At 42.0% G+C, this 15,545-nt stretch overlaps 1 protein-coding gene across 2 annotated transcripts; it reads right to left on the bottom strand.

The window, feature by feature from the left end:
* Nucleotides 1-5,928: 5,928 nt before the first annotated feature.
* On the bottom strand, nt 5,929-8,400 carry LOC123160131 (protein AAR2 homolog). Of its 2 annotated transcripts, XM_044577948.1 has the most exons (4): nt 8,183-8,400; nt 8,008-8,090; nt 6,528-6,618; nt 5,929-6,330 (listed from the first exon to the last, which is right to left on the bottom strand). In XM_044577948.1, the coding sequence occupies exons 1-4, from the start codon at nt 8,300-8,302 to the stop codon at nt 6,088-6,090; spliced, it is 537 nt and encodes a 178-aa protein (XP_044433883.1). In that variant the 5' UTR covers nt 8,303-8,400; the 3' UTR covers nt 5,929-6,087. The 2 variants fall into 2 exon arrangements, 1 of the variants encoding a protein (XP_044433883.1); XR_006480008.1 differs by lacking the exons at nt 8,008-8,090; nt 8,183-8,400 and adding an exon at nt 6,748-7,963.
* Between the last annotated feature and the right edge of the window lie 7,145 nt (nt 8,401-15,545).

The raw sequence follows: 15,545 nt of genomic DNA, 5'->3' as shown, positions 1-15,545 counted from the left end.
TTGCAATCTATATCAAGAACGATAAAATCTACGGGCACATAATTCCTATTTGCAACAATAAGAACATCATTGATTCTTCCCATAGGTTTCTAAATTGTGGAATCCGCAAGGTGCAAGTTTAAAGAGCAATCATCAAATTCACGGAAACTAAGCATATCACATAAAGTTTTTGGAATCGTGGAAACACTAGCACCCAAATCACACAAAGCATATCATTCATGATCTTTTATTTTAATTTTTATTGTAGGTTCCCACTCATCATAAAGTTTTCTAGGGATAGAAACTTCTAATTCAAGTTTTTTCTCATAAGATTGCATCAAAGCATCAATGATATGTTTAGTAAAAGCTTTATTTTGGCTATAAGCATGAGGAGAATTCAACACGGATTGCAACAAGGAAATATAATCTATTAAAGAACAATTATCATAATTAAATTCCTTGAAATCCAAAGTAGTGGGTTCATTACTATGTAAAGTTTTAATCTCTCCAATCCCACTTTTACCAATTTTAGAATCAAGATCAAAATACTCCAAATCATTGGAACTGAAAGGTCTAGTTATCGACTAGAGTTGGGATGAATAGTCGATTTTAGGAAAGTCTTCAAACATGGGAGTTTCAAAGACAAACAATAGAAATGACACTATTCGTATGCAGCGGAAGGTAAACTACACTAGACAAGCCATAGTCGAGTATTCAATGAAGTGAAAGCACGAAGACTATCAGCAGCTAGGTAGTAAGGATCAAGATGGAAGATAGTATGAAGCCAATCAGACCAAGTAGTCAAGCTGTGAAGTCAAACAGATAATGCAAGCAAGCAATGACTTCACGAAGACAGACTGTAAGTAAAGAGAAGTGAGAGATAGAACCAGTTGCTTGGAGGAGACAGAGATTTGATTGACCAGTTCCAGTTGCTATGACAACTGTACGTCTGGTTAGGGAGGCTGAGATTCAACTCAGGATACCGCGTCTTCAAGTTATTCCCCTTGAGCTAAGGACACCTAGTCACCGCCCAATCACTCAGGTAAGTCTTCAAGGTAGACTTCCAAACCTTCACAGACTTTGTTCACCGGCATCCACAATGACTCTTGGATGCTCAGAACGTGACGCCTAACCGGCTTGAGGATTCACAGTCCTCAAGTGAAACAAGTCTTCAGATCACGCAGACAGAAAGACTTCATTGATGCCAAACACACTTTGGGCTCTGGGTGGTTTGGGGTTTGTCCTCGCAGGGATTCTCTGTCAAAAGCTTCGGAGGTGGGTTGCTCTCAAACGACAAAAGCCGTGTACTAACTCTGAGCAGCCACCAATTTATGGTGTAGGGGGTGGGCTATTTATAGCCACCGGGCAACCCGACCAGATATGTCCGTAATGACCCTGGGTCACTAAGGAACTGACACGTGTTCCAACTGTCAGATTTCAAACACACGCGGCAGCTTGACTTGGGCTACAAGTAAAGCTGACTCATCCGACTCTGGATAAGATTTGCTCTCATTGTCTTCGCCCGAAGACATAGGATTTGGTTGAGCATCACTTCAGTTACTCTGACTTTGTTCACTTGGACCCCACTTAACAGTGCAGTGGTTCCTATGACTCAATAAAGAAGAAAGGAAACAATGAAACAGCTAAGTCTTCACGCTCCATAGTCTTCATGAGATGTCTTCTCATGTCATAGTCTTCAATGTGAATAGCTTCACAGACCACCATTGTCTTAAATGTCTTCACACATTTTTAGGGGTCATCTCCGGTAGGTAAACCGAATCAATGAGGGACCACTACATGTGTTATCCTGCAATTCTCACAAACACATTAGTCCCTCAACCAGGTTTGTCGTCAATACTCCAAAACCAACTAGGGGTGGCACTAGATGCACTTACAGGAACGCCTTTTAACTAAAGTTAACTCATCTCCAGTCCCATCATTATTAAGATTCATATTTCAAAACAGGGATTTAATAGGAGGCACATCAATAACTTTTAGATCTTCATCATTATTTTCATGAAAACTAGAAGAACACGCTTTTACAAAGCAATCTTTCTTCGCACGCATCCTGGCGGTTCTTTCTTTGCACTCATCAATGGAAATTCTCATGGCTCTGAGAGACTCATTGATATCATGCTTAGGTGGAATAGATCTAAGTTTCAAAGAATCAACATCAAGAGAAATTCTATCCATGTTTCTAGCCAATTCATCAACCTTGAGTAATTTTTCTTCAAGCAAAGCATTTAAATTCTTTTGAGAATTCATAAATTCTTTAACACTAATCTCAAAATCAGAGGGCATCTTATTAGAATTTCCATGAGAGTTGTTGTAGGAATTACCATAATTATTAGAGGAATTACTACGAAACGGCCTAGGATTAAAGTTTCCTCTATACGCGTTGTTACCAAAATTATTCCTACCAACAAAATTCACATCCATAGATTCATTATTATTCTCAATCAAAGTAGACAAAGGCATATAATTAGGATCAATAGTGGCACTTTTAGTAGCAAGCAATTTCATAAGTTCATCCATCTTTCCACTCAAAACAATAATTTCTTCTATAGCATGAACCTTTTTACTAGTAGATCTTTCGGTGTGCCATTAAGAATAATTAACCATAATATTATCTAGGAGTTTAGTAGCTTCTCCTAAAGTGATTTCTATAAAAGTGCCTCCCGCGGACGAATCTAAAAGATTTCTAGAAGCAAAATTCAACCTGGCATAAAAATTTTGTATGATCATCCATAAATTCAAACCATGTGTAGGGAAATTATGTATCACTAATTTCATCATCTCCCAAGATTGTGCAACATGCTCATGATCAAGTTGCTTAAAATTCATAATATCATTTCTAAGAGAGATGATCTTAGAGGGAGGAAAATACTTAGAGATAAAAGCATCTTTGCACTTATTCCATGAATCAATAATATTTTTAGGCAAAGATGAAAACCAAGTTTTAGCATGATCTCTAAGTGAAAACGGAAATAACTTCAATTTAAAAATATCATTATCCATGTCTTTCTTCTTTTCTATATCGCACTAATCAAAAAAAATTGTTTAGATGAGTAGCGGCATCTTCACTAGGAAGGCCGGAGAATTGATCTTTCATAACAAGATTCAACAAAGCAACATTGATTTCACAAGATTCAACATCATTAAGAGGAGAAATCGGAGTGCTAAGGAAATCATTATTATTGGTATTGGAAAATTCACACAATTTAGTATTATCTTGAGCCATTGTGACAAGCAATCCAACACACAAGCACACAAGAGACAAGCGAAAAAGAGGCAAACGGAAAAGAGAGGGCGAATTAAACGGCAAAGGTGAAGTGGGGGAGAGGAAAACGAGAGGCAAATGGCAAATAATGTAATGCGAGGGAGATGAGTTTGTGATGGGTACTTGTTATGTCTTTACTTGAGTGAAGACCTCCCCAGCAACGGCACCAGAAATCCTTCTTGCTACCTCTTGAGCATGCGTTGGTTTTTCCCTCGAAGAGGAAAGGGTGATGCAGCAAAGTAGCGTAAGTATTTCCCTCAGTTTTGAGAACCAAGGTATCAATCTAGTAGGAGGCTCCTCACAAGTCCCACGCGCCTACAGAAACAAACAAGAACCTCGCAACCAACGCAATAAAGGGGTTGTCAATCCCTTCACGGCCACTTGCGAAAGTGAGATCTGATAGAGATAATATGACAAGATAAATATTTTTGGTGTTTTTATGATATAGATTGCAAAGTAAAGATTGCAAAATAAAGTAGATTGGAAACTTATATGATAGAGAATAGACCCGGGGGACATAGGTTTCACTAGTGGCTTCTCTCAAGATAGCATAATTATTATGGTGGGTGAACAAATTACTGTCGAGCAATTGATAGAAAAGTGCATAGTTATGAGAATATCTTGGCATGATCATCTGCGCAGCCAACGAACTCTTGAGCGCTGCTGCAACCAAACTTCTTCTTGCCTGAGGGATTCTCTTAGTTTCTGAACAGTAGCCAGCTCCTCCGCCGAGGGCCCTCTGCCAACTGCATGCCGGCGCAAGCTCTCTAGATTTTTTTTGTAGTTTCTTGACCGTTTTAGAGAGATTGCCAAATTCTCTTGCGCCCCATGCTCCCAGCTCGCCCCGCATCTTGGAAAGAGTGCATGCGATAACTGCGAGACATTTCCCTTGATGTAGCCGCTGCCATGATTCACTAACAAGATCATCAAAATCGGCATGTGATTGCCACACGTTCTCATATCGAAACTGTTTCACTCCTTTCTTATATTTATGATTATTGAGCTCACGCAATACAATTACAAGAAAACAGTGGTCTGACTCTATTGAACTGACATCTCTCACCCTGGACTCCTCAAAAAGATTTAACATTGCCGAATTGACTAGATCCCGGTCCAGGCGAGCTTTGACATTTGCATCGCCCTGCTACATGTTATCCCATGTATAATCCAGTCCGGTCCAGCCAAGATCTTGGAGGGCACACTCGTCGACGACCTCGCGAAAAGCTCGCATTTGCCACTCCGGCCGTGCAGCACGACTGAAGTGTTCGGTGCCATAAAGTGTTTCAATGAAATCACCAGCGCACATCCATGCTTGGTGTTCAATTCCGTATTAAGTTCTCATGAAGCGCCAGCAACGATGACGGTTTTCCGCTCTTGGGGCTCCATAAAAACCAGTAAATCTCCAACCAGGAGAATCAAGACCGATATTTGTGACAACCACATCGATGTGGCTCACACTAAAAAATTCCAATTCAACCGAAACTTCGTTCAGCCAAAACAGTCCCACACCGCCACTGAGACCATTAGTGTCGACAGCAAAACATCCAGCAAAACCCAAAGTATTTCGCAGATTCTCTACTTTCTTCGCCCTTATTTTAGTTCCCATGATAAACACAAGGGCAGGACCTTCTTCCTTCACAATGCTGCGAAGCTCGCGAACTGCCGTTGGGTTCCCAAGCCCCCGGCAGTTCCAGCTAATGCAATTCATTTGGACAGGCAGGGCTGTCCAGCAGCCTCTGCCAAGTTGTCAGGGGTAGGTTTCTTCTTCTTTCTTCCATCCTCATCGTTCCGTTCATCCATGTGTTCCTCCAAGTGCAGCGAGGACGTATCAAGATCCGTCTTTTCTGCACCCGAGTCCATCAGTAGTAGTGGGCCATTAACCCTCCTATATTCCTGCCGAGGTACATCTTTCCTCTTGATAGGGCGATTCTTGACCGGAGAGTTTACCTCGGCAGTGGCTTTGCTAGCACCAACATTGCTTGAGTTTTTAGACTCCGCCTTGCTTTGATTGGCTGCAGTACCTTGTTTACTCGAGTTGTCATTTGATGAGGCTTTCTTCCATTCATCCGAGGCCCACAAGCTAGACCCGAAAGGAAGATTTCCATGGATGTCTCTCTTCCCTGGAGTTGGGAAATAAAGATCAGAGTGCCCTAAGCAGCCACACGAGAAACAAAAATGTGGGACATTCTCCTACTGGATATCATATAAATCTTGCGCTTTCTTCTTGTTGAATCAATCAGAATCCATCTCCTTAGTGGTTTGGTCACATCGACTGAGACTCGCGCACGCAGATAGCCCCCCATATGATCAAACTGCACTAACGTACACTACTAGGGAAAAGGCTAGCAGCAGCGCGGGTTTTAGGTGTATCAGCAGCGCGGGGACCGGCCCTACTAATAAGGCACTACAGCTAATAGTTAGTAGTAGCGTGGGAGAAACCCGCGCTACTACTAACTTTGTTAGTAGTAGCGTGTGCCACCCACGCTACTGCTATTACAGACTCGCGCTACTACTAATGAAGTAGTAGTAGCGTGCCTACGACACTCGCGCTACTAGTATCCTAGATACGAGTAGGGCACTTTTTTCCCAACGCTACTAGTAGCAAATTGGGAATTAAAAAAATAAAAATAGATGCAGTATTCATGAATGGAGATCAGAGACACGTCCAATGCAAAATAAATTTCACATAACCATCTTAACACTTGCAGTGTTCATGGATGCAACATTCAACATCTCAACTCGAAGAGATCACGAGGACACACACAATCGTCATCAAAAGGTTGGTACCTTCTCTAGCGTTTCACCACCAACCTAACCAGACCACTTCTCTAGATGTATGTACAAAGCGTCGAGGTCCTCCACCTTGAGGAACTCCGAACGGTGGCGTCGTCCTCCACCTCGGTGACCTCCGAACGGTGGCGTCGAGCTCCTCCACCCCGAGGACCTCCTGCGTCGCAGTCACCTGGACAATAATCTGTATGACGCGGTCGCGGGGCTTCACGGTGAAGTTTGCCTCTCAGTAGTTGAAGAGAACGACTCCCATCGGGCCGCAGTAGTCCTCGTCGATCACCCTGCACCCAGTCGAGAAAGTGAAAACTTGTTAGTTAGCTCCTGCTTGCGCAGGGTTCGCGGAAGGGTCCGGCCACTTCCAAAGATGATAATAAGATACAATAACTATGTCCAGGTTTGGAAGATTGAAAATAAATTAAAAGAGAAATGTATTCAAGATAATAACACACAACAATTAGATTGAAAACAAAGAAAGCACCTGCGCACGCTGCCCTTGCCCCCGGTCACTGGCTATATCCCAGTCTCGCACGTCCTCAGCTAGGATTTCATGGTTGTTGAACCTTTTTGCTCTGCAGGGAAGCATTATGGACAAGATCAAAGACAGTTTAAGAGACAGACCATAATCCCAGTTTGCTACAGGATATCATTCCAGCATTAAATTACTGAAAATATCTTAATACAGGCGAACATGTGTTCACCTTTCTGATCTGCAGCAGCTTCACCTGCATCATATTTGGTTACACCTTCTGCCTTAGCCACACCATGTAACCATGCAAACAAAAACTATCTATGACACAACTAGGCTACAACTGGTCATTTGGATCTTTTCTACGCCAAGACCACAGCTCATATATACTTTATCACATTATGAGTCCTCACACCATCAACTATGACAAAATCTGAGAGTATAAGTCTGGTTACATTCACCCAAGTCCAAACATAAAATTCTGTCCAACATAGTACAACCCACTTTGATAATTTCATAGGATTTAATATACCAAACGAAACCTGACAAATGATATGTGTTTAAGTATCTATAGAACAGCCTCTAAAATTTTCATGATGTAACTTATTTTAATACCACCTCTAACAGGGCCTAATCTCCCATATCAAAATATTGTACCCAGGAACATATATTTCGGGACAGCAAACTAAACTGATGGCTGCGCTCAAACCGTACATCCAAACGACACAAATAAATACTCTAAAGAAACCTTGGAACTTTATCTAAAACTTATGTGAAGGGGCCAACTCAAAATTCTAAGCCTAGCTAACTCATTTTTCAGATGTAAGCTTGCTGTCCAGATTTGGCAGTGCAGTTTTTAACTGAACCAAGTTCAGTTTACAGCCAGAGTCACCCCACACTCCAGATTTTATCTAAAAGGCTACCAACATCTCGCAATATTTTATAGCACTAAAGAAGCCAATCAATCACTCGTATCTCTCTCTACCAAGCCACAGAATCTATGAACTCCTCTCTATGATCCTCTAAAGTAGCTCTTAGAACTGTACAAGGATGTGAATGTGCTCCTTACGCCAGAATTAAAATGTATGGAAGTTAGATGGTTGTTGTGTCATATCAGTTAAAGTTAATGTAACAATAATATTTAAATATGGCCTAGAAGATAGTGGAACAAGCTCATTATTTGAAAAAAACCATTCTACGCCATGAGCCGAGAAAGGACTCTTCGTCAAATGTGGTAGCTTTGTGTTTTCTTTTGTGGTCGCATACTCGCAGGCCCTCTAATCTAGCACTAGTCCATAAAGCAAGTTTGGATCCACTCTCACATGAATGTGTCAATACAGAGGGTTTGCATCAACTCTAGATTACTCAGTTAAATCACTAATATTTCCCCAGCAGTAAGAAATTCCTCAGATAGTGCATCAAACCAGTACAACTCCTAAAGAAGAAGAGGATTGGAATTGGATGTGTTATTGGTCAAGCATGCTGCTGGTACCTGCTGGGGGAGCAGTAGTGGAGGAAATGTGGGCCTGGGGGCACCATCTTGATCCCTCTGAACCTGGGGCTCACCGAGAACACCTGAATCAGCAGCATAATCTCCGATGTCAAATCTCTGGAATCAAATCGAAGCGCAGCCACCGGAGGGGCGACTAGTGCAAGGCGCGGCGTACCTGGGTGTCGAGGCCGAGGAGGGTGTGCTGGGGCACGTCTAGGAGCAGGAGGGTGACCCCCTTCCGCGCCAGCTCCGTCGCCGCCTCAGGATCCATCCGCGCCGCCGCGCTGCTCTCCATGCCAACAGCGCCCGACGCGGACAGCTCTCGGCGCCGCTCGGTGCTGGACCAAGCTTCTCACTGGGAGGGAGTGGGGCGAGCAGCTAGCGGTCGGAGGAGGGAGGGGGTGAGCAGCTAGCGGTCGGAGGGGGGAGGGGAAGGCCGGCCGGCTGCAGTGGATTGGGAGAGGAGAGGAGGTCGAAGGAGGCCCCGGTGGAGGGGATCTGGATCGGGGCTTCGGTGAATTTTTTTGTGATAAACGGGGCGGGTGGACGGTGGAGTTGGACTGTTGGTGGGGTGGGTTTATACTAGTAGCGCGGCTGCCACACTTGCGCTACAACTATTCACATAGTAGTAGCGCTGGTTTAGAACCCGCGCTACTACTACTGTTTGTCCCGGAGGGCACGGTGAAGAACACTTAGTAGCAGCGCGGATTTATAACCCTCGCTACTACTATCAACTTAGTAGTAGCGCGGGTTTTATACCCTCGCTACTAATAATTAGCAGTAGCGCCTTTTTTTGGACCGCGCTACTGATAAACTTCTGTTTATAAGCTTTTTCCTAGTAGTGGTAGCTTCTTTATCTATCTGCTTTGCGATCTCAACCCCCCATGCATCATCTCTGAGATTGTATGGCAGGTTCATGACCCGTGCCGAAAGATGTAGCCGGTCAAATTTTACTTCATCTGGACGCATGCAGTCCTCAAAATCAGCAAGGATCACCGCATGGTTGCTAACACACCATGGTGAGCCCACCCAAATTCTCTCCCCTGTCCCGCTTCATTTCCAGCTCCACCACAAACATATTATCCCCCATAGATCAGAACTGCAAACCTCGGGGATTACCCCAAGCCGGGCGAAGGGCATTACCTATCGTCTGGATATGAAGTAGGTTTCGGTGCAGCACCTTCCCCGCAAGCAGCCACTTCGTCGAAGTCTCGTCCTCACGATCATTTAGGATTAATGGAGTTGCCTCCTCATCCGTGATGCCAAGTTTTCCCAGGGCTTCTTCAAGATGAAGCCTAGCTGCTCCTGGCGAACCCGGAGTAGCCCGCGCCACCTTCCCACGATCTGGATCCCCTTGAGGTCGAGAGGCATCCTTCGTCGCCTTGCCCAAACCCGATGCAGACATCGTGATCAGCTCGTCTGCGCCCCACCGGTGTAGATCGGACGTGCGTCGCCGTCTCTACGCGGAAGCTCTAATCGCCTCCGAGGGAGGATCCAGGTTTTCCCGAGAAAAAACTTCGAGTGTTTAGCGTACCTAGACCCATTATATGGCAACTCACATTTGTAGTGCATGATGTATAATACACAACAAAATGACTTTCCAAATTTGTTTGCATGCACTACAATCATCAACGGTCATTGATTGTTTTCCAAAAAACAAATATACTATTGTTTCCTAGCAATGATTTCTTTCCAAACAAAGAGGGTATGTATGTACGCTTTGAGTTTTAAGGTATCAGATACGACCGAATAATATAAGGCCGGGTCAACTTTTAACGCCTAATGTTTCTATACAAATTAAGATGACCATATAATATAAAATGTGACCCAAATTATTATTTTACTTTAGGTAAATATGATGCCTTCTCGTACCCATAGATGTTTTTTTTCATGCGTACAAATACCCATACACGATTCTTTTTAGTTTTAGGAATGCACATTGCGTGCCAATACCCGCACATAATTTTTCCCATGTGTATGTGGACCTAAGATATCATACCCGCATACCCTTTTTCATTATACACATGCTTTGTAGTAAACAAAATTGATATAGTTTGAACGGTACATACCCGAACACTATTTTCTTATTGCACGTATATTTTGTTGAGACATACCTGTAACTGATACTGGAGATATACCCAAAAATTTAATAATTTACATATACCTAATATATATGATATGTACATATACCTAAGATATTGTACATGTATATGCCTTGAAGACATATTAAAAAATAATATAGTTTTAATGGGGACATACCTAATGATGATATACTCTTTTTTGGGTATGTATATGTACCAAAGATATTGTACGCACAAACTATTTCTTCAAACTAGGACAATGCCCGTGCGTTGCAACGGGATATAAATATTTTAGTATGTTAGCTTGTCATTTATCTGTTCATATTAATTCGATTGTGTTAATAAATGTTTATCAAATTCGGCTCGTGGTTTAGCTTATATTTTGGTGAGAAGTTTGGTAAGTAAATTAAATAGAATTGATTTAGAAGTCAAGTAGATTAAAGTGATTGAGGGAAGGTTGAACGAAGGGGTAGTGAAAACAAAAGTGATACATGGAACCCTATATTCTCTTTAATTACTATAAATAGTAATAGTTAATGATTCGTACGTTGCAACGGGGGCCATATATATTTTGATGGTTCAACATCTATAATATATAGCTTTAGCTTCATCGTGCACATCACACAATATTGTGTTCCTTTACTACTAATTTAATCTTCTTCTTCTCCTCCTCCATCCACTATCTTCGCCTCTCCACCTCTCGAATCCAAGTTCGCCGCGTTTTTCACTGGTGTTCTGGGTCAACCTCGCCTTCATGAGTTTTTATATCACACACACGTATAACCCTGCAATCCTAAATTTCAAGAAAACGTTCACCAAATTGCACAAAGAAACAACATCTAACAAACTGTTCTGAAGACTCGCATGTGAAAAAACTGACTTATTGTAGAAAGAATATATCAAAAACTCATGAAGGCGAGGTTGACCCTGACAACTATTTTGATTGAGTAGGTTATTATATATGATGATTTCTAATAAAACTTTGACACAAACTTTGACACATGGCGTAATGCATGTAAAATAAACATTTTAAATATCAAATATTTGTATGATAGCTGAATGCCCGTGCCTTGCCACGGGACAAATTTAAGTTTGTTCAAAAAATGTTGAATAGAGTAGGCAATATATATAATTCCCACATTTGATAATTCCCATATCAATTATGCACATACATTTCTCAAAAATAAAACAAATACAAGCTTTAAGAAATAAAAAGAATTAAGTTCTCATGTGTCCATAAGAAAGCGGCTAAGATCAACATACTTCTTGACCAGTACCATCTTATCACCAGACATACCCATAAACGGCATGAACTAAATCCTAGGTCTGCAGTTGTATGTACTATATATATATTTTATTTTTGTGAAAAATACTATAAGACACAAAGCACCTATGATCTTCAGGAATGGACATCTGCTCTGTCGTTAAAATGTGTGCATCATGTCCAACTCGGCAGGATCTACAGAGGATAATCATTTTCTCACAGTCCATGGAAGACAATTTTCTGCAACCGACCGACATCTCATGGAATAATACCACATGTTACAAGGCAAAAACTTGGATTACCATACAATACTGCCTCGTCCTAAGCAGCCGGCCTCTCCAGATCTCCAAGACGTGCCTTCTCCACAGATAACCCCTCCTCGGATTCTTGTAATCAGGACAGAGGAGATGGATATTATTGGACAAAACACAGCCAAATCTCTTCTATGTGGAGAGAAAGAAACACGTACCTGCACTTGTAGTTGTGCAGCGCGAAAAGAGCTAGCACCGGCTAGATGCCCTCGGTGGCCTCCCTCCTCCCGATGACGAGCTCCTACGGCCGCGCCCGCTGCAGCTCGAGCCGCTGCCTCATCTCCAAACATATGTTGTATGTTGGCAGACGCCTCCTGCGGGGCCTTTTTTTTTCTTTGCGGGTGCCTCCTGCACGGCCCTGGCATGGCCTGCATCCCTCTTACTCGCCTTGGCTGAATCAGCAGCGGCCCGGGCTACGACATGAGACTACTCATTCCCGCTGGGCAACCTCCTCCTGCGCAGCCATAGCGGCGCCTCCCGCTAGGCAGGAAGTGGTTGTGGGACTTGTTCCCGTTGCATGGCCCAGGGTCTTCCTCCTCAGCATCGCTGTCGCTTCGCGGCGATACCTGCCTTCCCCATCTGATGGGAATGTTGGATCTGAATCCACCGTGGGGTTTGGGAGAGGGGAGATGGGGCGCCGGGGTAGATGGAAGAGGACGTAGCTGGCAGCGAGGATATCCCAAGACAGATTTTGGGAACGGGCCCTGGTGATTTCGGGGGCGATTAAGGAGAGAGAACACGACTTAAGATGGAATCAGCGGACGAAGCGGAGAAGGGCGAGCTGAAGTGGGAGGTCGGACGAAATTTAGCGACGTAAGAGGGGAGACGGAACCTTACGGTTCTTTTAGGTAGTAGAGAAGTATAACATGATTATGGTGCCATATGACATACGTTTCTCCAAAAAGGTATACAAACTCAATAAAATATGAATTCTTGTTCTCCATAGAAAAGTGCACGTACCATGCATGTGAGCATTGATTGTTCATTCTCGCTTTCCATTCCAATGTGGGCATTAAGTGTCGATATCAATCAATAATTAGCAGATAACTATTTCCTAATGAAACACTCCAGTACTAGTACAAGTGCACATATCTCAGCGTAATCCGACGTTTTATAGGCAAGGTGCCCGTGCACATAGGGTCAGAATAATATATATAAACACTGTGCACATATATATAAACACTATTCTCATCACGGGATCAGAATTATATTCTGATCACAACCTGAACTGCCTGAGTAACACGTCTGACCTTCTCTGTGAACTCGGTTGAACTTCCCGCAACATTGCCCAAATAGGGCTTGCTATATATCCTTGGAAAGCTATGGACACCAATATCACGACCCAACTTAAAATTTGGCAACATATAAGCGGTTTAAGAGCAGTTTTAAAAACCGTTTTTTCGCACAAAAAACGTGAATCGTATTTTCGATCGCGTTTCTAAACCGTTTATCGGAATGAGGAAAATAATATGACGTTGGAAAGCTGCTGCAAAACCGCTCCTTCCACATGTTGAAAGTTTTTTCTAATTCCCTATGACTAAAGAGTAATTTGAAAAAAACGTAAAATTTCGTAAATCGAACAGCTGAGTTTGTTTTTTCGATGTCATTTCTAAACAACTAATCTAATGGAGGCATATACTATGGTGTTGGAAAGCTTATGAAAATGCGCTACTTTTTCATCTTGAAAGTTGTTTTCTAATTTTGAATGGTTTAAGAGTAATTTAGAAAATGGTCCAAGTCCTATCGAGTTTGTATTGTTGAGCTAATTTTTTAACCGCGCGCCCGAATGCGGCAAATGATATGGCGTTGGAAAGCTTGAACAAATGCGAAACATTTTGGTATGTATTTTTTCTCCCAATTCTTTACGGTTTTAAGTCAGTTTTGAAAATGGCGAAAAACATATTTTCCCCGTAATTTCTACGAGCTTTATCGGAATTGGGCAAATAATATACCGTTGAAAAGCTACAGAAAATGCGAAACTTTTTCATGTTGAGTGTTTTCTCTGATTCCTAGCCGTTTTCAAGTAATTCCGAAAACGGCGAGATCATTCGTTCTGCCTCTACCGCGAAACAGATTCTTCGAAAATGCACCGCGTGACGAACCTGAACTTCTCGGTGCGTGTACCTGAACTTCACTCTGTTTTTCACGTGATTTTTTTGCTCGTAGATCTTCATCCACTGCTCGTAGCTCTCCATCCCACTCACGGGAATTGAGCGGGTGATATACCGATGGAAAGCTGCTGTAAACACGCAACTTTCCCGTGTTGATCATTTTTCCATACTCGCGACGATTTTGAAAGTTTTTCGTGTGAAATTCATTCAGTGTAGTAGTTGAACTTCATGCTATTTTCACGTTGAACTTCTGTGACGTATTTTTGTTTGTACACGCGCCTGAACTTCCATCTCTACGAACCCGACCTTTATCAGAATTTTGAAAACCGTTTCTTCTTCATAAAAAAACGTGGATCGTATTTTCGATCGCATTTCTAAACCGTTTAGCAACTAAATACTCGTTTTAGATAGGAATCTCGCTCATAGGTGGATTTTGCACTCGGGTCGTGAAGAACTCGCGCTTTTTGCGATTTTACTGCCTGAGTTGTTTGACCTGAACTTTCCCCTGTGCTAGGTTGAACTTCCCACAACATTGCCCAAATAGGGCCTGCCATATACCGTTGGAAAGCTATGGACACGAGTATCATGAACCAAGTTAAATTTTTCGCAAAATGTAAGCGGTTTAAGAGCAGTTTTTAAAACCGTTTTTTCTTCACACAAAAAACGTGAATCGTAATTTCAATCGCATTTATAAACCGTTTATCGGAATGAGGCATATAATATGGCGTTGGAAAGATGCTGCAAAACCGCTCTTCCACATGTTGACAGTTTTTTCTAATTCTCTATGGTTAAAGAGTAATTTTAAAAAACGTAAAATTTCATAAACCGAACAGCTGAGTTCGTTTTTTCGATGTCATTTCTAAACGGCTAATCCAATGGAGGCATATGATATGGCGTTGGAAAGCTTATGAAAATGCGTTATTTTTTCATCTGGAAAGTTGTTTTCTAATTTTGAATGGTTTAAGAGTAATTTAGAAAATGGTCCAAGTCCTACCGAGTTCGTATTTTCGAGCTAATTTTAACCGTGCGTCCGAATGCAGCAAATGATATGGCGTTGGAAAGCTTGAACAAATGCGAAACATTTTGGTATGTATTATTTCTCCCAATTCTTTAAGGTTTTAAGTAAGTTTCGAAAATGGCGAAAAATGTATTTTTGCTGTATTTTCTAAGAACGTTATCGGAATGGTGCAAATAATATACCGCTGAAAAGCTACGGAAAATGCAAAACCTTTTCATGTTGACAGTTTTCTCTGATTCCTAGCCGTTTTCAAGTAATTCTGAAAATGGCGGGATCATTCATTCTGCCTCTACCGCGAAACAGATTTACGAAAAATGCATCGCGTGAAGTACCTGAACTTCTCTATGGTGTACCTGAACTTCACTCTGTTTTTCACTTACTTTCTTTGCATGTAGCTCTCCATCCACGCACCGCAACACTCACCGGAATTGAGCAAGTGATATACCGATGGAAAGCTGTTGTAGACACGCAACTTTCCCATGTTGATCTTTTTTTCATACTCGCAACAGTTCTAAAAGTTTTTCATCTGAAATTCATTCAGTGTAGTAGTTGAACTTCTAGTTATTTTCACGTTGAACTTCCGTGACGAATTTTCATTTGTAAATTTCTCATACATTCATGAATGTCACACAAATGATATTTCTTTTGTACAAACCTCTCTCATAATAAAAAAATTAACTTTCTTAGACCGAGGACTTAAACTTACACAAATGATTTCCCACTGTTTTGAAGTAAATTAGAAAATAACGAATG

The sequence above is a fragment of the Triticum aestivum genome, chromosome 7B (genome assembly GCF_018294505.1).
Source record: "Triticum aestivum cultivar Chinese Spring chromosome 7B, IWGSC CS RefSeq v2.1, whole genome shotgun sequence".
Classification (NCBI taxonomy): domain Eukaryota; kingdom Viridiplantae; phylum Streptophyta; class Magnoliopsida; order Poales; family Poaceae; genus Triticum; species Triticum aestivum.
Note: the sequence above shows the minus strand (reverse complement) of the source record. Positions and strands in the feature narration are given on the sequence as shown.